The sequence below is a fragment of the Homalodisca vitripennis genome, chromosome 1, assembly GCF_021130785.1.
Source record: "Homalodisca vitripennis isolate AUS2020 chromosome 1, UT_GWSS_2.1, whole genome shotgun sequence".
Taxonomy (NCBI): Eukaryota; Metazoa; Arthropoda; class Insecta; order Hemiptera; family Cicadellidae; genus Homalodisca; species Homalodisca vitripennis.
In genome coordinates this window covers 153,894,295-153,919,436 of record NC_060207.1, presented here as the reverse complement: position 1 = coordinate 153,919,436, position 25,142 = coordinate 153,894,295, and the positions used below count along the sequence as shown (strand labels likewise).

The following is a 25,142-nucleotide window of genomic DNA, read 5'->3' as shown; positions in this document are numbered from 1 at the left end:
CTTCGTTCAAATTTGTCTTGGGAGACGTAAAATGGCTGCTTAGAATTAAGTCACGACGTTGATTTTAGTGTCATTAAACTGTAGACGTGTATATAATTATCGAAAAAAATATAAAATATCACTTTCGGTCGGAAAATCCACTTGAAAAGCTCTACTGATAAAGAAGTTCCGACTACTTTGGGATGTCACTGACTGAGGTATTATTTCATTTTCCTTAGTATATTCTGACCGGAAGTGATTATTTTGTTTTTTTTTCTCAATAAATATATATTTATTAGTCGCCGTTTTGAATTAATACCTAAAATCAATGTCGCTAACAAAATTATAAGTACCACTTTTACCTCAACCACTCAACCAGTGAAATCCAAAATCGTCAAAAGTTGAATCTGTAGAGAGCTTTTCTTCGGTGTTTACCGACCGGAAGTGATGTTTGTCGATAATTATATAGGTAGTCGAGTACAGTTTAATGATAACAAAAAATCGTCGTCCTAACTCAATCAAAAATACCACGTTTACCTCAATAACTGAAGTCCAAGTAGTTGAAGTTCAAATCATTAGAGTTTTTCAGGTGCATTTTATTTCCGACCGAAAGTGATTTTTTTTTTACGATAATTATATACTCGTCTACAGTGTAATGATACAAAAAATCGTCATTATAACTCATTCATAAATACCTCAATCAGTGAAATCCAAAGTAGCCGAACTTTCTAATCCAGTAGAGTTTTTCCGGTGCATTTTCCGACCGTTAGTTTGAATCTGTACCCCGAGCAACGCTCGAAAAATTCCCCTCCTTTTCTAAAGGGTTTTCGGCCGTTAGTGGCCCAATGTCCCCGAAGGGGTATTTCATTTTCTTCACAGAATATATAGTTGTGTCAATTATACGCTTGAGTGAAGCTCTGTTTTGTTCTTTTTCTTTCTTATCCAGTGAATTCCAACATCACTTTGGTGCCTTCTACTCGGCCAGAATCGAACTTCGTAAAGTTTCTGTAGCTATACAAGAAAATTTGTGGTACTAGAGTTGTTGTGAGAGTTGAATTGGCCTATTACATCTTTCCACTTTCTATAAGGCGTAGTTACTAAAGCCCATATGTTTGGTATTTACCTTTTACCAGTGAACTCATTGGCAAATAACACACAAAAACGTCCCCCGGATCCCCGGTTTCGGACCCCCCCGCCCCCCCCCGAACGAAATTTCTGGCTACGCTACTGGTTGAAACATTGTAATGATCATAACATTATCTTCACTAACATGCAAAATCTGGTCATAGAAAGGTTTTAAGTTTATTTAACAGTAATCAGTGACCAATGTCTAGGAAACTATTCTAATAACGTTTGACTAAACAATATCATGCTGTTGTTCACACATTCGGTAGGAGTTGTCAGCGGGAAGGAATTGATCTTATTTTGATGAAAGAAAATGTCTGCAATTGAGGTGTATTGAGAAGTGAGGTATCATAGTGTTGTAGATAAAGGCCTCAATTCGCGGCCATATCTGAACAAGATTGTTAGGGTGAATGATGCGATGTACTGACATGTGATGCGATGATCTAGGGGATTTAAGCCAGCGCAATTGTATTAACTGTATGCTTGTGCAGACCTGTTTTTAATTTTCGGAAGTATAGTCTGGTGGCAGCTGCCAGGCTGACCAGCAGTGGGTACATTTCTGGAGCTTTCCTTAGTGGATTTTTCCGGATATTTGCAATCGTTCAGTGAAACAAAAAATTAATAAAACTACGTTTCAAGATCTGCAATCTGATCTCTTCTGCAGGTAAATAACTAACCTAACACATAATTAAAACCTAGGTCACATACGGACCACCGAGCATACGGGATCCATGCTGGGGTGGCATAGATACGTGAGGAAACATTTTCACAGCATGAATATCATGAGATAATTCTTTTAGTAGATTATGCAAAGAGCAAGAAAAGTTGTTAGCTGTCAAGTATCATCTAAGGACTGGTTTATTATTATCTTTGGCGCTTTTATAAGTATGATCAGTTTTCTCAACATATTTTAGCCGCTTGATTTTAAAGTTTTATAGGGGTGCTAGAACTGCAACTGTTAGATCTTTTTATATTTCGTGGTACTCAATATGCCCTTGAGATAAGTGTTTGGGAATGGAAACATATTAGAAGAAAATGGAGAATCCTCAGATAAGATCTCGAGATGATGGGAGTATGACAGAGTTCAAAAGTAATAGAGTAAGGCATAAGCAGAGCTAAGAGAGAAGTAATAGATAGAATAGAAATTCCTTATTTTAGTATATGATGGGGAATTGGAGTTGATCACCTACCTTGTAAAATCAACTTTAATCTATTCTTATGACTTGATTTGTTTTCCTCAGGTTGTCTTATGATGAGTTTGTAGCAGCTAAGATTTCTCTTCCATATTATCTTGATTTAATGACATAATTCCTTGCAGAATAGTATATTTAGAATTCACATTGCAGCGTTTTTGCATTAAATGTCGTTCTTAGCTTTAAAAATCTCCCTGTAAAAATGTTGATTCTTAAGACAATTTTTATTGGTAAAAGTACAACTCTGACCAGCCGCTCAACTTTGACTCAACAGGGTTAGTGATCGTCATGCCTCTGTATAAGATACCTCAGTACCTGTGTGTGTGTGTGTGTGTGTGTGTGTGTGTGCGCGCGCGCGCGCGCGCGCGTGTTGTATGCTATGCTGTGAGTATAGTGGCTCAGATTATGCATGCTACTTCATATCATGACTGGTTTGACGTATCTTGAGTTATCTAAAATTAACTGTGAATCATGTATTGGTTTACTCGAAAGGTGAGAAGATCCTCCTGTTGCTACAGCGAAGTAGATTATTGAGAAGTCAATGATCCCCAATGGTCCCCCAGGTGAGAAAACAATGAAATCTAATTTAAGATCTTTGTCCCTTCGCTGACGAAGCTGGGAGATCGTCTTCACTGGGACAAGACTATCACTATACCACACATCACCAACCGAAACTAAATTTGGATTAGCAAATGAAGCATCTAAACAGAGTGTCTCGTTTAACCACTGGATCACTACAATTAATCAAAATGCTGGAAACTCTACAAGATGTCTAATTCATTTTCATCACCAATATAATAATTCGTGAGTGCCAAAAGAATACCTAACATATAAAACACGTTGATTAAGACTGAAGACCATCTTGCGGATTTCTTGAGCAAGGGAATTTCAATTGGAATGTTGAAGATTTTTTTCCAGCGCTTAAGTTTGAGAATTTAAAAGAGAAATTACAGATATGTTCGTTCAACCTTATCACTCAATATAATCACAAATATAACTTTTTTTAAACATATCATTATCAACAAGTGAAGATTAATTTGTATCAGCAAGTCAAGCATCTAAGCAAAGTGTCTGGTTTAAGCATTGGAACATTATGATTGACAAACCCTGAAGAATTCCACAATATGCCTAAGCGTATCCACTCCATTACCAATATAATAATTCACGAGTGCCAAAAGGATACCTACAAATTAAAGCACATTGCTTGAGACTGGAGAAGACCAGCTTGTGGAAGTTCCAGTTGCCATGTTGAAGAATTTAATCCAACGTTCAAGTTTGAGATCAAATGTAAAAGATAAATTATAGATCTTTTCGTTCAACTATCACTGTGCAACTTCGTTTTATTTGAATTAACTTAATCATGTATTGCTTTAATGATAGTGTATTATTTTAGTTCACTACTATATGTATACTAGTTTGTTATTTATATAAGTTATATTTATACATTACAATAAACCTATTTTAGTAGCTTTAAAGTTCCAATCCATAACTGTGGGGATTTCGTTTGAACGTTGGGAATAAATTCGCAGTTTTTAACTTGTACTGCCGCTAATTAATTTGGTAAAGTAGTAAATGGCAAAGCTTTTGTATATTTGAAAAAGAGTAGAATAATTTTATTAAAATAGTAATAGTTATAGGAAAGTTTAAAATAACGGTTCACCTGAACATAGAAAATAATTTTATAATAGTTGTTGAAAAGTAACCACATAGTAGACTACTGTAAGGCTTCATGATCAGAAAACTATTGCCGCCATTAAGCAATATAGAAAAATCTTAAAAATTAAATTTCGGTGTAAATAGGTTACATTTAAAAATCAAAATGAATTTAAATGTTCCACTGCGTTTTGAGTTTATAAATTAGCCAATAATATATTTAATTTTCGTAATAGGCAAAACATTGTATATATTTACATATCACTTAAGGGAAGGAATGATATTTTCTGCTAGTAGAGAGCATTATTCGTTTGTGTTCCATTATTCAATTTTTATTTTATCGTTACAGCAGCTTAGCTTCTGCTGTAGTAAGTTGAAGTTCACAATCAGTTGTAATGCTGTAATTTCGTAGTTTGTGCGTGAAGTCTCAAGCAGAATATTACTACGCCCATTTAGTGTTGTGTTATAAAGTAACTTAACAATGAACAATCAGGGTAAAATTATACCACTTACGGTTGCACTGACTGATATAATTACTCCAAAATCCTGTTCGTCATATATTGCAGAATTGATCAAGTACATAGTTTTCAACAAACAACAAATTCCATATCCTTACGAAAGGTTAAAATTGTTTGTATTGAAGAGGAGGGAACGACAAAAATTAATTGAGGTAAGTCTTGGCAATAAGTTATTAAATCTAATAATTCCCCCCACACTTTAACTTGTAAAATTAGGTTTGGTTTTATTCCCTTACTGTATTTTCTTAATTTTAATGGAGGGCCAACAACATAACCTAACTCAGACTATCCTATGTTAGTTTTATCTTAATCCTTATAAGATTGCCAAATTAATGGAAGGATAGGTGAAGCTAACTTGTAGTATTCACTGTGATATTGATATATATTCATATTCAGGGGTAGGGTACGATAAGCGGACCCGGTTTTTTATATCGAAATTTGCAAACGATATTACTTAATCATAACCACCGATATAATCAATCGATACTGATTAATTATTTTGAACAATTAACTTAAACAATCTATATCAACAGCTGTAAACACTTAGACTATAGATACTTTTATATCGATTGATAGTCTAGGATTTGAGATTGATGATTACATTCTTCGATATAAAAAACCGGGTCCGCTTATCGTACCCTACCAATATTCAGCACCATCAACTGTCTCGTGAAGTTATGTATGTGTTTGATTGCAGACTACGTGAGCAGTTAAAATATTACGAAATTAATCAATTCCATTTTTTAATAAATCGTTATTTATTCAGAGTGAGAGTATAACTTCTTTATATAATCATGTTATTTTTAAATCAAGAAAAGCTATTTTTATGTAATTGGAAGTTACTACATGCTAAGTAACTTAAGTTTTACTTATTTATTAAACTTATGTTTGTTTTTTACACTATTTAGGCTACTGGTTTGTTGAAAGATTAATTCAATTTGTAGGCCTATGCTTTATTTTTATCCACACCAGAAATGAGATTATCGTTATTAACCTATTGCTAGCATACTACTGAGCAGAACAATATTTAAGGTTTTAGGGTATGATAATGACAAATAATGAATTTCAAAACATTAAAAGTACAACTAATTTTCTTGCTAGAAAATAGGGGTAGGGTACCATAAGCGGACCCGGTTTTTTATATCGAAAAATGTAGTCTTCGATACCTAATATTCGCATCTCAAATCCTAGACTATCAATCGATATAAAAGTATCTATAGTCCTCAATAACAATCATATGTTTTACATTAAAATATGAATTTAATATTTACAGTGATCAAACAAATTATTATAACAAAAATTAGGAAAACTGAAGACGACCATATTTGCTCCTCTCACAGTTACAGTTGTTTCTTGCCCACAAATTTCACATAATGGGGTTTTCGGTACGAGTCCAACATGTTGAAGCCACAAAAACAATGTATTTTATTTATGTCTTATCATCTTTCAAAGCAATGTCGTGTAGTTTTCTAAAATTGACTGCCATTTTTAATAATTAAAATTACTTATGTAAAATTGAAATATTATCCTACGTGTATTATTTTAAAGTGTTTACAGCTGTTGATATAGGCTATTTAAGTTAATAATTCAAAATAATTAATCATTATCAATTGATTATATTGATGGTTATGATTAAGTAATATCGTTTGCCAATTTCGATATAAAAACCGGGTCCGCTTATCGTACCCTACCCGAAGATAGGAAATTATAGTTAGGCTAATTAACAATATTTGTGTTTTTTTCAAGTTGCGTTTCCAACAAAGCAGTAATGATTGGAGCCATACATGATCAGACCATTTCAAATGCTTCCATCAGATGCTGCTCTAGCCCGCGGATATGTTAAAAGTTATTTGTTTCATAAAAAATAACCTTACCACTTAATTTTATGGTTATTTTAAACTGAGAAAAGACTTTGTTTTATATATTATATTGGTTCTGGAGGCTTAAGTATTATATAGAACTTTCGATAAGTAGCCTATTATTGTAATCTTCGTGGAATACCACTACTATTAATTAGTGCTACAATACACAAACAGTATTGCTAAAAATTCTGAAGAGCTTGTAGCATTTTTGCAACGAGAATTTTCATCTCAGCTTAAACCCTGCATTGGTCAATAACCAAAAATATTATTTGATATTGAATATATTTTCAAACACGATTATACTTTAAATAAATTTGAAATAAAAATGTCGAAGTGAATTAATCTTTAGGTTTTAAAATGTTATTATAGAGATCTATACTTTTATATCTATATATACAAATGCGAATGTTTGTTTGTATGTTCCGTTATACTTTTATATGCAATATAAATTTATTTATTCCAAATTGTATAAAATAACTAAAAACTGCATTTAAAACTACTCTTGAGTCACGTAGTACTTACAGTTACTTCACAGAGTAGACATGTGTGAGAGCATTTAAAAAATGCTCCTTATCATGCAGAGGGTCCAAGCATTTTTTGCAACAGATTTTGCATCAGATTCTATGTTGACAAAATAGTATGGCTCCTCTTTCTCGACATTTTCTACCGATGCGTATCTCGTTATTAAATTATTTTTACATTATTCTCTACCTGGGATTTACAGGGTCAAAGGAAACTTATAGGCAGGTCTCTGGATGTTGTATATCTGAAGCAGTGGAAAGGTTTACCAAATAACAAGCCAGTAGTAATCATGTGTTACATCAATATTGATAGCAAGGCAAAAAGTATGACTACACTGTACTGACAGATATCCTGACTAGCTACAACATCCAGGGATTGGACCTCCCAGAATCATTACCAACCTCCAGAACGTAGACTGTGTATGCACTAATCTGCAGCTATAACAGCTTCATGTTAAATGTTCTGAACACAGCAATTTCAGACCACACAGGACAGCTATGTACCATCAACTTGGGCAACCATTTATCCACACCACCATCTGTTGAATGCAGAAAACATGGGGTACAAAAGAATTTGCTTAAGTTAAAATCTCTCTTTCACCAGCAAGACTGGACAGTCTAGCTCAACCAATCCAGAGGAGTCTTCCAACAGTTTTTGGCAGTATTCTTTACAATGCAATAGATATGACATGCTCTATAACAAAAATTAAAATTAAAAAACATAATGAATTTAAGCAAATTCTAACTGACCCCATTGCAACGCAGTTGAGGCGACAGTATATTGAAACTCAAGACTTAAACAATATAACTGTAATTGAGATAAAAAAAAATAATGCAGCTCAATTAAAAGGAATATGCCTTTTAGCTGAAACATCTGAGACGCCAAGAAAACATTGACAGGATAACAGTGGCAGATAACAAATCAAAGGCAATATGGCAAATCATTAGTTCAGAGAGGGAGGCAAAAAAGAGGATAAGCCTCTGTCTGCTCATTAGATATACAGGGAGAACTCATAAGTGACCCAGTTAAAATTGCAGAAACATTTCAACAGTTTTTTTATAAACATAGCTGAAGATTCAATATATCAAAACCAAGCAAGTGGTCAAAGAATACTACCAAATGCAAATCCAAATATTCCAAATTTTATATTATAACCTACATCCCTAGAAGAGGTAAACTAATATGATCATTAGAAACCAAAAAATTTCTGCTGGATTTAACAGTGTCCCTACAAAAAACTGTTAAAAAAAAAATGTAAAGAAGAAATAGTTGGCTCCCTTTCTTTGTCATAAACAAATCTTTCACTTCTGGAACATTTCCATCTTCTTTAAAAATATCTAGTCTATCCAAAGCTCTAACAAGGATAAACCAACAAACCAGCTAACTACCAGCCGATATCACCTTTTTTAAAAGTTATATGGTAAAATTATTTTTAAGCAGATTCTGACAATACATGTCAACTAACAAACTGCTACATCTCAGCAACACGGATTTCAGACTGGGAGAATCGACATCAACACCACTATTAGCCTTGATCAATTGTTAACAGACCAACTGGGTATCCAGCTCGACTACTATTTAAGGCCTTTGACTGCCTACACACATCTCTTAGATAAATTGACAAAATCTTTGAGTGAAAGGACAATCATACGACTGGATAAAAAGTTACCTAACAGAACAAAGACAAATTTTCAAAATAAACCACACAGACTAACACAACAGATAAATAACAGATCATTAATCGCGGTGTACCACAAGGATCTGTTCTAGGGCCCACGTTGTTTATTTTATATACAAATGACTTCCCTAGCTGCATGCAAACCTACAGCCATACACTGATGTATGCTGATGATACGGTCCTCGTCATGGATCAAAAAGAACAGAACAACTTGACATTAGCAGCATACACCGCTCTAAAGATGTCAATACAGTACAGCCAAGAAAATGATCTTGCTATAAAATGAGAATAAGACGATACAGCTTGTTTTAGGAAGGCTACCAAGTCTGGAGAAAACTGCTACTTCAAAGTACCTGGGTATAATAATTGCCTTAATTGCATATGTGCTTTGGACTAGCCACATAGATTGCCTTTGTAACAAGCTCAGCAAAGCATTGTATGTAATCCGCAGATTAAAAAGTAATAGTGATACAGATACGGCAAAGATCGCTTACTACGCCCTCTTTAAATCTAACCTCTAGGACGGGATTGCGGCTGTGGGCACTACAGCAGGCAACTTGCAGTGGTTTCCTCATCCACCAAAAAAGAGCAATCAGGGTTTCTAAGGAGCCCCAGCCTGGAGAAACCTGTCGCCAAGCCTTTACATAGTTGAAAATACTCACTGTAGTGAATCTTTACATCCTGGAAGCAGTCTCCTTTCTCCATCTCAAGTCAACCTGAAGCAGCGAGAACCGGTGCCCAAAATCACAGCTACAACACCAGACATGCCTCTAGCTACCAACTCCCTGTACACACAGACTGACAGCCGAGCTACAGAGGAGTTAAGTTATGGAATGCCCTTCCAGAGGACCTGAAGAAGACCAACAAGCTGCAGTTTGGGGGTGACGTCTGAAGTGCTGGCTTTAAAGAACAACTTAATGAATTTTCCTCCAACTTAATGTGTTTTATCAATGGACTGACCTAGCTACTGAATTTTAACAATGTATTCCTATGAACTCTTGTTCTTATCTCAATGATAATGTACAAAAGAAATGTCAATAAACACATGTTTTATGATTGTTCAGATTTTGCTGCATAGTACAGTACATTTTAAAATAAAAAACTTTGATCTTTGTATTTTGACGACACCATTGGCCATTTTGTGTTAGCATTTTCTTCAGTTTGTTTCTTGTAACATTTTACTTAGAACAATGGAATTACCTTCCGCAACTAGTGAAGAGGTACAACATGTACCTCCAATGAACAATTTGGAATTTGTGTTGTTTTTAGTCTGACGTGGAGTTTTAAAACACGTTTTCTCCTTTATAGGATAGGCCACTTTTCTGACGTCAGATCATGTTGAATGAATTTTGTGTTGGGCTGAAACAAGCACTTGTGTTTTTGAGCTCGATTTTAGATACTATCTTAAGGGATGTTTTTCTTTTCGTGTTAGAAGTGCGGGGTAGTGCCAAAATGTGCCACCGAAGCCTGCAATTATGGCCAGAGGCATTTCGGACGTAATTTTAGTTATTTAGGTTTTCCTCCCTTTCATTTCTATTGATTCTACTCTCCTATACATTTATTTTCTTATTATAAGTTAGTTTTTACAAATAGTGTGAAGTGGTTAAAGTAAATATTTTTCTAATAATTCTATTTAGAACTCAACGTCTTTCTTTTGTGACACTGCTGTTCCTAAGTGACTTGTTTGTGTTAAATTCATTCCAGATATTAAATTTGCATGTGATGTTGATTTTTAAATCATATAACAGCATGATGATTATAGAATTATTATAACACATTGTGACTATCCATTTTTTTGGCTATTTTGTAAACTTTTATATATTTTATACTTTTTGATTTAAAACATATTTTTCCTGTCTAAACCTATTAATGTTATATCATTTTTTTGTTCAGTGGAAAGTGTAGATTTTATAGTTATAAAATATTGATAAATCACAGTATTAATTTAAAAAATTTGGCTCACTGCTTATGAAAATCTATCCTTAATTGTTATAAACTGCCCACAGTTGCACAATAATAGTGAAAACAATGATGCTTCCCTGCGGGTTTCATTTGTCATGGAAAAATACTACAAAAAAGTTGAAGAAGCATTTGAAATTCTTGACAATGTCTTCAAGGTATGTATTTGTAGCCTATCAAAAATGTGTATAAATTAAAATTCGTTGTTCATGCTCCTTTGACAATTTTCAATTGACAAAAATAATTTAGTATCCCTATCTACATAAAATTTTCAGGGTTAATATATGTGTTAGTTCTTTTAAAGGTCTTGTTTAATTCTTGATAGCTTCAATTGTAAATTAAATTTGTATATAACTAGTTGTCATTTCAATAAATATTAGAGGAAGCACTGTTCAAAAAATATAACAAAGATAAGGGCAATTCCATCCAAAATGAGCATTAGCATAACATGAATCTAAATAATATATCACATGACGTGTTATGTGACAACATGTAAAATTAATATTTATTTTGAGACCACTGTGTTAAGAACCACCAAGATGACAAATAATACTTCATTTGTTAGTGTTTTCTATTAATTTGTTTTTTTACAGAATATTTATTTTCAGTTTTTTTTACTTTTATGAAGCATAGTTTTTTTAATTAAATGCCATTTTGATATACAAGTTATATAGAACAAGTTACTTTTCTGTAACAACTTTATTTTTATATGAGAGTTCATATTTTTTTCAACTTGTCAACTAACTGCCACCAAAAGGTTTGGTTATCTTGATTTTGTTTTATATATCAAAACGTTAAGCCACTTGTATTGAACAATAATAAAACACATCTTTTGTATAGCATTTTCATAGAAATTAGCAACCTGATTTGATCCAGTGACTGCAACAGGATCATTGTTATGGTATTGTTGTCACTGAGGTGCTTCTTTAGTTGCAAAAATACAGATAGCCACTGAAACTGTATAAAAGTATTGATTAAACTGTTCTCAATCAAAGGTTGTGATGTGATCTTCAGTTGTTTCAAGCAACCTATTTTCTTTATTTTGGCGCTGGATATCCTATCTGGTGCCGGAAAGAACTGATGTTAGCTTGTGCCTGCCAAGGTGTAAGTCATGTACTGGTTCAGAAACCAGCTACTTCGGTCCCTAGTCAGGAAGTGTTGATTAAACAGGGGTGTCAGAGCCCCTGTAGCTGTGTGTGAGCCTAAGTTGTGGACGAATTCCCAGTTTGGTAAACGATGAAGACTGGGCTTCAGCGAACTGAGGTAGGCGCCTCACAATCTATGGTTTAGGAGACGCCCGAGGGTTTGTTCCGTTTCCGGTTAATGGCTCCACACTACTTAACACAATGTGCTGGTAAACACTTTTATGGAAAAACAACCCCTCAATCATTAGGACAAGTGAACCAATACATTGTAGAAAGGGATTATAGCAATGTAGATAAAAAATGCCAACTCTCTGAATCAGAAAGTGAAGTAGAAGCTAAACAAAGCATATGCCATGATCCGCATAAAAAAGATGTTTTGACACTTATGCCTACATTCCTCATGGTGAGTCACAGAGGGGAGGACAAATTATTGAGCATGGTGAGCCCATTCGTCATAAACAAAGCTTTCCTAACTTATGCAGGTCAGCCAAAATCCATTCGGCAGAACAGAACCATCTTAGTGGAAGCTGCAAACAGTACTCAAGCAAAGAAAATTCTGAGAATGAAAAGCTTTCTTGACCAGGTAGAAGTTACAGTATTTATGGTGTTCGAGTTATCAGTTCTATTGACTTCAACCTCGTATTATGTTATATTTTTAATTACAATCGACAATGGTTGAGTTTTGTGAGAGATTAGGGTTAACTGATTTCTGATCCAAGTAACAAAATTAGCATAGTTCATTTGGTTATGATAGTTACTACTAGCAAGACCTTTACGAAGACTCATTATCCACACTTGAAAAAAAATTTAGAGCAGCATCTGATGGAAGCATTTGAAATGGTCTGATCATGTATGGCTCCAATCATTACTGCTTTGTTGGAAACGCAACTTGAAAAAAGTAATTAACTACTGCAGCCAAAATGACCTAGCATTAAATGCATCCAAGACTTCAGTTGACTAGCAGAACCAGTTTTAGATTTACCAAACATCACCTCCGAAGAAGAAACAAAATTATTAGGTCTGTCTCTTGATACTGGCCTCAGATGGACTAGCCATATGGAGTATCAGCACTGGAGTATTTGTGGTCAGAAGAATATATTGGGCAGCAGGACTGGATGCAGCAAAAACTGCTTACTATGCCATGATAGAATCACACATCCGCTATGGTATAGTTGTTTGGGGAGGGACTTCTGAGAGCAATCTTAATAGTATTTTAGTACTGCAGAAAAAAGCCATTCGAGTTTTGTCGAACTTGCAACCACTAGACAGCTGCAAGAATGCTTTCAAATCTCTTGAAATATTAACAGTTGTGGCTCTCTACATTCAAACTGTCATACTTCAAACAAGAGATCGGGACTTACATACAAGAGGTGAAAACATCCATTCCTACAACACCCAGTATGCCACCGACTTCTCCCTTCCATCTCATCGCACAGCCCAATTCCAAAGAAAACCAATTTACATCGGATGCAAGTTATACAATGCTCTGCCCACATCTTTAAAAGCACTCAGAGGGAAACTACTAACAACAGGACTTCACAACTGGCTCAAGAGAAGACCGCTCTATTCATTGAAAGAATTCTTTGAGGCTACACATTAGTAAAGAGAAATAATTTCAACATTGTAATTTGTACTCGCATATTCTTAATTGTTTGTACTGATTGTATAGTATTTTTGACGCCAATACGTTTCTTAATGTTACTGTAAATAAAGATTATTGATTGATTGACTCTCGTGTAGTTCAGGATTTCCATATTATTGTTTATACACAATATTTTTGTATTTGATTTAATAGTTTCTGAGATCTCGCTACCAGTCAGTCAGTAATGTGACTTTAACACAATTAATTGTCTATGAAATGTTAGTTTTAATAGGTGTTGATAAACTCAAGTGCTACAAAAGGAGGCACATCTCGTATGATATAGTTCTTCAGCAAACCGTAGTGACTGACCGGTATATTAAACAAATCACAGAAGAGAGAAAATGGTCAAAGTACTACTAGGCAATAATACATGCATTGTTGCCGTGTCTTGTTTGACAGCTCAGAAGTTCGTGTTTATCTGGTTTCACTGACTAACACACTTATAGCAGTGTTGTACACACGTGTTTAACTTCTTTCAACTATAGCTAAGTTGAAATAGTATCATCAGTTATGTTCTTGAAAATTGTTATTAGCAGTATTACCCAATTTTTAGAACACATATTCTACTATCATGTTACACCCCCTTGGAGTTTATGGACAAGGCACTTACTTTGGTGAATCATAACATGTCAGTTGCGTAACCTACTATAATTATTACTATATTTTTGTTCTATGATGTTTTGACAGTGCATTGAACATGAATTGACAAAATCGAGTGAACATCTGTTAGAAGAGGTTGTTCTGTTGTTTGGAGCGACACCATTGAGTCCTAAAGATGTTTATCGCATCAAGATTCCGTCTTTGACGTACGGCCATTCTGAGAATCAACATTTGTATAAAAGACAAATTGGAAATCTCTTCAGGTGAGCTCAATAACAATAACTACGTATATAAGTTATTGTTATTTAATGGAGTTGCTCATGAAATCTTACAATTCTTCAACTATTATTTATACAGAGAGACCTTTCTTTCTTTCAGACCACAAGCCAATTTAAATCCATTTAATTATATTGCATAGCTTATATTTTTTATTATATAGAAACCTCACTGAATTTACATCAAAAAAACTTCTAATAAAATTACAGTAAACCCAAATGTTATATCCAAATATACTTTTTTTCTTTGTTATTGTTTATTTAAGAATTTCTCTTAGTTGAATAAAGTTCAGCTTAATGAGTTAATATGTATTTCTTGAATTCTAGGAGATATTTTTTAGATTATTTATTGCATTGATAAGTTCAGCCGAATAAAAACCACACTTGTATGTTCTGCCCCAGATTTTAAAATGTTTTGGATTTAATCCAATGTGAATTACTGATAAGATAAGTTTTCTAATAATATTAGTGGGTTGTGTTACATGTAGTTTTACACTGAAAAACATTAATACATCTGCAACAGTTTTTCAAATTGAACAAGTATTGAATACCAAAGAAAAGTAACTGGTTAGCATAACTTTGTTATTTACATTTTTGTACATTATCATAAAGATAGAACACAGGTCATGTAAATATTATTTTAAAATTTCATTAAAGTTAATAAAAAGTATGTTGTAGTAGTCAGCACTTAAATTTCTTTCACAATGCTGCTTCTTTTGCACTGTTGGTCATCTTTGAGCCCTTTGGAAGGGCATTCCTAGTAGCGTACCTGTTGCAGTAGCTGAGATATTGTGTGCCAGTTCAGGTGACTCAGGATCTATTTGTATGATTTACAAATAGGGAAAAGTTTGGACATTGAGAATTAATATTTTTAAGTCATAAAATATTTGTAACTTACTGTGCACACCACAAATGCATCATTGTATAGATTGGTATTTTTTTTTTAACTAGCTGTTCCCCGCGGCTTCGCTTAAGCTTGCTTGTAAGCTTTGCTCGTGTATGAGCACTTGTGGTTCAAGTGAATTATATTGTCAACGCCAATGTAGAGTTTACCTTGTTGACACTATCAAGAAAATCTGCCAAAAGTGTATGTTTATAGCCATTGTACACGTACATGTACTTAATAATAAAGTGGTCTAACATTCAAGCTATAAGGCGAAACAGAAATTCATTTGAAAGACAAATATCCATAAAAATTTAGTGCCTTCACATAGTGTGTGGTTATTATACACAACTATCTCGTAATTGTAGTTTACAATGTGCAGGCGCTTTGATAACTTATATATTTTGCAGCACCTCCTGGTGGTGAGTTACATCAATGGGCATAGCATATAAACCTTCTATGTAGAAAATATGTAGAAAAATACATATACATACAAATTTTCATAATGATCGGTCAAATAGTTTCTGAGTCTATAAAGGTCAAACACACAAACATTCATTTTATATATATATATTGTGTTGTCTATAATGAAATATTACCCATTCTAGTGAATATTTAACTACATATCGTCAAAGGAAATCAAAACTAAGATAAATATTCTGGTTACACAGCTATAAGAGAAACATGTTATTAATTGACATATTTTTTTCAAAATTCAAATTTATTAAAAATAGTGAAAGTTTAACCTACTGTACTGTCTATAATTTTCTATATAATAAAGGAAATTCATTTGAGAATTTTGTTTCATACCATTATAAATCAATCGTTATATAATAGCCTTTTCGTAAATGTTACGTTTGGTAACAAATATTCCATGTCTCATCCTCTTCATCCCATCAATTCTTGTTCTGCAGTCTTAATTGAAGGTTGTTTTGGAATAAGTTTAGCTGAGCTAAACTGTTTGGTTCCATTTAATCTAAGTGAATTTTGCAAACAATGTCTTAATTATATTTTTGTCAGTTTTATGGGTAAGCTATATTTTATTATCATGTCTGTTTACATTTATTTTACAATTTTGTTTCTTTGACTTTCAGAAACATAATAATCTCGGATGATGTCAATGCAAGACTACAGCGCAGTGTTGGGTTGACCAACATGTTTGTGATGGTGAAGCTTAGGAAGGGTGGAAACACCGACTCACAGTGGTTGCTCCCTAAGGACTGCTACCAGCTGTCCCAGCGAGCGCAACAGGTCTGCTTCACGCTGGAGTCTACTGCAGCACGCCCGTGCACCTGCACTCAAACTGAGCTGTTGTCCGACAATATGGCTGCGCTCGTACTGAACAGTGATGACACAGACCCAGGTGACCAGTGTGTGTGGTACCAGATGCAGCGGACACTCAAAGGTTTTCGTGACTGTAAATCACAAGGGAAATCCATAACGGACTTGTGGTATAAACATAGTTTTCTATCCTGACGAGCGTAGAAGTTCAATTAACTAGAAGAATTACATTGTTATCTTTCATGTACTTAAATAGGAGTTAAGTAAATTAAGTAAGTATATAATTTGTCTATAAAGTAATGTGACTGGGTCATATAATTTATTGATGTCATCGATACTTATTGAGCCTTCAAAATAGTCTTGAAATAGACTTTTAATAGAGAACAAGCTCTTTATGAACCATACTTTGTTCTCATAAGATTTACATTTTTATTTACACCACTCGTTGAAGAACATCAAGGCCACTGTAAGTCTTCAGCGATCTCACATCTGTTCTTGAACTCACTGAATCACTAGAACCTGAGCCCTGGACAGCTTTTTCTTTGTACACCTTATTAACCAAGACACCCATCTTCGAAGCAGTTTTTCGCAGGCGAAATCAAAATTTATTGTGTAGCAGTGCTGGGACTAATGCTCAATTTATGACACTCAAAAATTGCCTTTGCACATACATAATCCTCACTATGTCAGAGCTTGGATGAAACTGATGTCCAGTGCATTGTTTAGCCTAGACACCCCACTAACAACAACAAATCCTGCTGCCAGGAAGGAACTGTAGACGATTGGATCGCCTCATGGCAGCCAATTTCATTACTTAATAGACAAATCTTCTATAATCATAGTTTACAAAATCCAATAAATTTAATTAAGTTTAATATGGTTATAGTGTTTAAAGTTACTGGTCTAATGATTATTTACCATAAAATTATAGTTATCACTGCAAATATATTTTTTATATAAAAAAGGTATTGCTTATATGTACTCACTGTAACAGATAAAACCATAACTAATGGAATTATGGACATTTTATTGTGTGTGATACTGAAGAAAATATTAAATATTATATTTGTCATAGTGCCATATTGTATTGTAGGCTGGGTAATACTGTGCAGTAAATATTACCAGGCTTGTCTATAAATGCTAGTATAATTTTTATCTGTTCTATCTTATTACAGGATTTTTTTAAAGTTTATATGAATAAAGGCTGATTGGATAGTAGGTGCCCTCAAATTAACTAAGAAATCATTTGTTTTTTTTTTTTTAATAAGGTAACACAGTAATTTAGCATACAAGAATGTTTAATCTAACTAAATTAAACTTTTTGTCCAACTAAGTCATTATGCATATTATTACTTTAATAGGCTCTTTTTTCATTAGGCTGTATGTTAATACAATGATTTTGCAGTTTAGTTACGTTGTGATCTTACTTGTACTGATGAATTTGTTGATAGTTTGAATTATTGTTCTGTCTTTCAAGTATACTAAGCTCTCAAGTTGCCTTTATTCAGCTGTTTGTTTACCTAGAATCAAATTATTTACAGATTTTTCTATCATAAATAATAAATATAAAATATTGTATGTCACCCGTTACATTATCCTGAATCTGCCAATATGTTATTAATATTTCCAGATAAGAACTTATACTGTTCTTTTCTTGGTACTATTTTAACCAATCTTGGAGAGCCAGCTGCCACATTGAATGAGTCTGACTTAGAGATGTGCACTTATTTATTAGCCCTGTTGATCTTAAATGTACTGGCCCTCCTTTATTTTATTTTTTTTATAAGATACTCCCACATGCTAGTGGTTTATGAATATGTGTGGAATAAAGCTCAAATGGAGGTCATCCTCTCCTTTAAAAACACTTCTTAAATTATCCTTCCCACTAATATATTCTCATAAATATTTTCAGTTTCCTGAGAAAAATATCGTTCTGTACTTTGTTAAAGATTTGTTTTTTATGATGAAGAATTGGGAAGGATTTTTCCTGACACTTTTCATTGTTTGGTGATATAAGAAATTAGTAACAATACGTTTCCAGATCTGCAGTCGGATTTCTTCCTCAGGTGGATAACTACCATAATCACAGTCTAGGTGAAAATAAAGAAATTAAACCAGACCATTATGATACACATGACTCAGGAATCACAAAAACATGTATTGTGTCAACATTTGAAAAACTGCCTAGAAATCCCAACGTCCGTGTATTCATACTTTTGCGGTAAAAATTATACTACTGTTTTTTGTTTTTTTTTTTTTGTATGTAAACAATCAGAATGAACCAAATTGCAAAAGAAAGAATATTTTTTACAATTTTGTAAGATTAGGTAGATTAAATTTAGTGTAAAACACCACAAAAAATTAAAATATCACTTTCTAAAAACAACATGACTTTTACAGTTTTGAAAATATTGGCTGTAGTGTAATAAGCGTCCAACACTCGAGTGATCAATAATATTGAATCATCAATTAGAATTATTTAAATGCTGTCAGACATATTTATTTGCCCTGTTAAATAATTGTAACTGCCCAAACTTAGTATAAAGAAAGTTGTGTTATTTTATATAATCTAAATGCATATATTTCTTTGACAAAGCTTCACTATAATACAATCTTAAAAGTTTATAACGTTATTAAGTTCGACATTATTGTTCCAAAGAAATTGAAACCAAGTTAAACCATGTGTATGGTATTTGAGTAATGGCCGCTGGAGAGGGGATATATTGTTGCTTGTCAATACCTATTACAAAATAACATGTTGAGTTATTACATTCCTGTTACCTGTTATCATGGTAGCATGTTAATATACAAAAAATTAACTTAACTCACTACAATGTAACATAGCCTGATAAACTAATAAATTTATAAACGAGTTAATAAAAATTTGACTATACAACACAATTATTAGATGCTAAAAAGTCATTATCTACTATTTGTTATTAGGCTATACATACATAAGTATTATAAATATAAAAAGAGATTTAACAAGCGCTCACATGATCTGAGCTTGAATTTGGGTACCATCTCGAAGGGTGTGTTTCTTGTTTTGCCAGCAGTGCAGGGTGGCGCCGAAGGTACTGTATTTCTGATGAATATTAAAAATACTTATATCGTCGCATAATAACGTTGCATATTGTAGTAAAATTTCATTAATAATATATGTCTCATTGCTTAAATTCAGCCCAGCTGTTACTGAAACAACAGTATCCTGGTAATAGGTTACTGACAATAATACTGCAGATCTGTAATGGCAGCAAGTAGAGTAGTTTTGTACACGTGTCAGACACGTTTATCCTTCAAAATAGTTCAAATTAAGTAAATGTTATACTGTTTTGTTTGTTATATTTTATAAATACATATCCTAGGTTGGTTTTTATTCACCATAACATTATTTTTTATACTGTAATTTGATATAAGTAGTTATAGCAAGGATTCTTTACTCATTGATGATTCAATATTATCGATTACTCGAGTGTTGGACGCTTATTATACTGCAGCCAATATTATGTTTTATAGTGGAATAATATTTAAAAGTGATATTTCTCATGTGAAACTGAACCAATATATGCTTTAAGTAAATATTTTAATTTTTTTACTTTCAAATAATATTACGTTTAAATATAGAATTTCTTTTATAGTTTTTATAAAGGAAAATTATATTTTTGCTAATTTATTCTAAATGAAGTTTCACTTATCCAGAACTCAATGATAGCTTGTGTATTTTATAAACTGTGTTTGAATCTCATAAGAGATTAAGCTTACAAGAAAAAGTAAAAACGTAAGTTACGCAAAACGTAGTGTAATCTTTAGGATAATTAAATAGTTTTTGGTGTATGTGTACAATTTTAATTGCTGTACAAAGGTTATCTAGAAAGTAGATTACGTTTCTCTCTGTAGCCATTAGGGGCAGGACTATTGTGGCCATTTTGATGTCACGGCAGTTTTCCGCTTTATGGCTATCCATCCGTTCCATTCTCAGACATGTGAGTGAGAGGTTACTTTTGCTCCTTGTTACAATAGCAGTTTAAAATGTGTGACGCAATTGAAAAACCGGCAAGTTGCATAGTCAGTAATACAGTTTTTGTTGACTAAGCACAATAAACCAATTCAGATTTATCGCCAGCTCTGTGAAGTTAATGGGAACGGTGTGATTACTGAATGTGGAGTGCGTCAGTGATGCATTAGGTTTTAAAAATGGCCGAATTAATGTACACGATGACAAAACGAAATGGGCGGCCAAGCATTGTGACCGGTGAAAATGTATCTAAGTCGATGAGAAAATTTAAGAAAACCACGATTCACAATAACAGAACTCTCACTTAGTTTTCCTCAAATTTCAAGGGGTTTGTTACACAGAAGGTTACCATAAATTTTGTACAAGATGGGAACCGACTACACACGGCAAATTAGACTTGAGTAATCCTGGATACTTTTAAGTGGGAGGTGTTTCTACATCTGGCTTGCAACGCAGCACTTTGATGACGACATGGAACTGCGGGAGGGTGTGACTAAGTTGTTGAAGTCTCAAGTTGCAGAATTTTATAACACTGAAATTTTAAAACTAGTTCACCAATACGATAAATGCCTAAATTTGTATGGTGACTGTTGAAAAATAGTGTTACTCTAAAATGTCCATAATACAATTTTTTCTTCTACTCTTTTCTATATATACGAGCAAAACGTAATCTACTCTCTGGACATAGAGAGTACATAGTAGTTTTTTTGAAGTGAAAACTTCTTTAGGCGCGTTGAGCGTTTTGGTAGAGGGTAAAATCCTCGGTTCGCGTCACCGACATGCTAATGATACTAACCTGCATGAAAAAGTCAGTCTCGCTGTGTTTTTTAACCGTAGACTTGGCCGCGGACTACTAACCTGCATGAAAAAGTCAGTCTCGCTGTGTTAAAACTGTCCCGGCGGAGTATGAAAACAGACTGCGAAAATCAGTGACCTTTACGGCTTCCTCTCGCGATTTAAAAGTGAAGCCAATGTCGTACAATTCTGTAAGATACGTCAAATTAAAGCTCTTAATATTGGCAATCTATTGGTTACATTTTTAAATATTAAAAAAATTTCGAAATAATTTTGATTATTGTTTACATTTTACATAGCGTTTACAATGACAAGAAAAAAGTAGTAAGCGAGGATTTTTTTTATTTTTTGGTCAGACAAAATTTGTCAGCGAGAAAGTTGTGTGAAAATAGATGAATATTTTTTTTGTAATTTATCATTTTTTTATTGGAAGTTTAGTTTAGCCTGTAGTAGCGTATGAAGTGATGAGTGAACGTTTCTGCCGGAACTGTAGTTAATTACCAAGTTAATTTAACTAATTTATTAGTTTTAAAAATATTGTGGGTTTAATTGTTATTGCAATTATATACTTTATCCGTAGCAATAACTGTATTATTTACAACGGTGTTCAACTCACTGTTGTTCACTCGGTGTTTACTCACTTGTATTCTATGTTTAACTAACTATTAATTATACAGATAAATGAATAATGAAAACAACATATATTTTTAAACATTTTTAATATTTGTACGAATATTTGTATTTAAAATTTAGCATTATTCATTTTAATTATGTTTTTAATATTTAACCTCTTCATCATGAAATGAGTATTATTACGGTATAAGATTTATCTTACTAGCGTGGTAAAATAGATTTCTAGTTATTTGATAATATTTTTTCGTGGATTTTAAAATTGGAAAATTAAAAAAATGTTATAATAATTTTAGATTTTATGAAATATGTTCATTTATTGTTTTTATTAAGATATTGTTAAGATAATTGTATATTAATTATTTTTTCAACCACTTTGTATTTATATTTTGTTCATGATTTGTTTAACCCATCATATGTAACTAATAAATAAAACATAAAAAATTTCATATAATTTTTGCATATAGTTTTAATTACTCTCAACTTAATAGTTCCGTTTTCACTTCTATCTGCAGTCCCACGACTGCTACTGTTTTTTGTACATAGTAGTATCAATTGTTTTGAGGAAATATTTTTCAAGTGCTATTTTATATATAAAAATTATATATAAAGTTTTAAAAGATTTCAAGTACTACTTCTGTTTTTTTTTAAATAATAAATTAGCAGTGTATTCAATGCTTTGTGTTTTTAATTAAACCATTCATATGTAAAAAAAAAGAAAATAAAGTTAAGAGCCTATCTAAATTGTTTTGATTTTATGGATGTTTTTAGCAGTGTTACAAAATTATTGAAAAAAGCTTGGCTTTTTTCGGACAAACTTTTTTAACATGCTCCGGCATTAAACAGATTAATTATATACATTTATAGAAAAATGTTTACAGTGTTAATTGTACAAGTAGTTTTTTTCCCTTTGAAAGTTAATATAGTTGACAGTTTACAAGTTTTATTCTCAGACTGAGTAAAAGTGTGCATAAAAACTGTATCTTTCTAGAAAGATAAGTTTTACTGTGATTGATAAGACTGTTTAAAAAAAAAAAAACTTGAATATCTTATCAATAGAAATCTTTTCTATTATTCTTGCTATCATATTTTTCTATGTTTTATGGGTATTTTACAACATACTGTATATTTTACAACAGATGTTTATTTATATAAAAAATACATAAATTTATTTATGTTTTACTATTTTGTTATTTAACCTAAATTACGTTTTAATGTAATATTCATAATAAAAATGCATTCAACTTCAAGAGGCACATTGTTGGTGAGGCTCAAGCCCAACTGGTATTATACTTGTGCCTGCAGTATTTTTTCTGTATAAGATCATTTTTTTCAGCTAATTTAAAATCATTCTTGTCTTTTGTCTCAGCCTGGAGTTATCAGCATTATTTGGCTGATCAGGTAGAATGTTGACTAGAGAGAGCCAATCAAGATATATCGTTATTCAAATTTAGAGCACATGTATTATTTATTCTGATAAATATCGAAGTTCTTCTGGTAATGAAAACTTTCAAGACATTAATGAATCAATAACAACTGTGTTTCTAGAAATAATAAGAGTTACTTAACTTTAAGTGTTTCAATCACAGGCCAAAGGAAGAAATAAGATTGGGCATTATCTTTTTTCCATTAATTTAATACTTTCCTGCACCCACCTTTGTGTATGCTTGGATTAATTGTAGATCTCGATTGGTATTTAAATTATTCTTTTTGTATTATTATCCACTACTTGACTTATATTTGTTTATTTTTTTAAGTCTCTTCTTATGCTATTTACAGTTTTTTTTGTTTTTTTTTTTGCTTTCACTATGTATTTATCATTTTCATCTTTCAAGCCAGAGGCCCCATAGGTAAATTTCACTGGTTTTTGTCTCTATGTCACTATATTCTCTGTTTTACAATTTTTTTTACTGCTTTAGTGGCTTTTTCTAGCTTTTCCTTTTATTTGTACAGTTTTTTTTCTTACAATTTTATGTGTTTATCAGTTATTTTTTTATTTTTGTGTATTTTACCCTTTGAGAATTTTCTTTCTTATATTGTTTTTAACTTGTAAAGGAAAACAAAATGCTTTACTCACTATGAGGAATATCATGAGCCCCTCAGTGTGTGTGTGTGGGGGGGGGGGAGCTGCCACAAGAGTGTTTGCCATTAGAAGAAACACCACTGTTTACATGTCAGTGATAGTCCATTCATTTTATAAATTTATACAATACGTTAACAGTCAAATTACTACAGGTTGCTATTTAATACCTTTCAAACGAGTTCTTCTTTATACTTTTGTTTCCACTTTCCTGTATCTTCCAGAGATCTTCAAAGATATCAAAATCCATCAAGACTCACAAAATTCCAGGGCAGTGTTATACTTCTCAACCACTTTCTCATGCAACAGACTTTCCTCCTGACCATATGCTTCGCATTCAAGAATTCCATGTAGTGGTTCAATCTTCATCCTCTTGTAGCTCTAGCTCTTCAGTTGCTGTATATTTCATTATCAGTGGTGTAATAGGTCAGCTTTCACTGACAACATTAACAGCAAAAAGATTTTCCAGAAATAAAAATGAAGGTGTAAGGGACCTCAAATAACTAAATCTTTCATTAATTTCTTCAGCAAGGATAAAAAGTTTACATAAATATTTTGATTTCACTTTAACATCAGGATGATTGTCTTTGAGACAATGGGAATCATTTGTTGTGAAAGCTAAATACATTATACGCTAAATCAGATACAAGTATCTCTTCCTTGCAAATATAAGTTTAAAATTTATAAATTATGAATAATTGAAAAAAAGAAAGGCAAAACCAATAACCTCTATGTGTCAGCAGGTGGGGGGGTAAGATTTATTTTTTCACATTTTGTATTTCTGCATATTGAAGTTAATTAGTTTGGAATTTATTGTAAATAGTTGTACCTCAAAAAGTCCTTTGTTAAAATTGTTTTTCATTAATCTAACTCTGGTGGAACAACTCTTCCTTGTTTGTTTGCCTTAAGTGTATTAAGATTGTTACACAAAGGCATATATAATTTGTGTTTGGAAATCTTGTAACATTCGAGATTAGAAATGTAAGATATTAGTTCATTCTTATATTTGTGACCAAACTGTACGAATTTACAGCTGTTGGTTAGCAATTGTTCATTTAATGTCATCCTAAAATGTACATTTAGAAACATTTTTGGGATACATAATTTAAAAAAAAATCATAATGGTACACTTAAAGGTATGTTTTACAGTGATTAACCACATTAAATTGCTTAAACATTTCATTACATGCCTCTTGATGTATAAACTTATCCTGAATTTTCATCATCATTTATCAATCAGATGATGATGATGATGAATGCAAAAATGTTTTTTTTTTTTTTATTAAATATATTTACTGACAGTTAAT

At 32.6% G+C, this 25,142-nt stretch overlaps 1 protein-coding gene across 1 annotated transcript; it reads left to right on the top strand.

The window, feature by feature from the left end:
• Positions 1-4,102: 4,102 nt before the first annotated feature.
• LOC124374249 (MAD2L1-binding protein-like) lies at positions 4,103-18,179 on the top strand. Its single transcript, XM_046832501.1, has 4 exons — positions 4,103-4,620; positions 10,537-10,647; positions 13,964-14,139; positions 16,129-18,179. The coding sequence occupies exons 1-4, from the start codon at positions 4,432-4,434 to the stop codon at positions 16,508-16,510; spliced, it is 858 nt and encodes a 285-aa protein (XP_046688457.1). The 5' UTR covers positions 4,103-4,431; the 3' UTR covers positions 16,511-18,179.
• The last annotated feature ends 6,963 nt before the right edge of the window (positions 18,180-25,142 follow it).

Excerpts from the sequence above, each read along its gene's own strand:
- LOC124374249 (XM_046832501.1), top strand. The coding sequence starts at position 4,432 with ATGAACAATCAGGGTAAAATTATACCACTTACGGTTGCACTGACTGAT. Across the intron at positions 4,621-10,536 it reads AACGACAAAAATTAATTGAG|TTGCACAATAATAGTGAAAA; the intron begins GTAAGTCTTGGC and ends AACTGCCCACAG. Across the intron at positions 10,648-13,963 it reads TTCTTGACAATGTCTTCAAG|TGCATTGAACATGAATTGAC; the intron begins GTATGTATTTGT and ends ATGTTTTGACAG.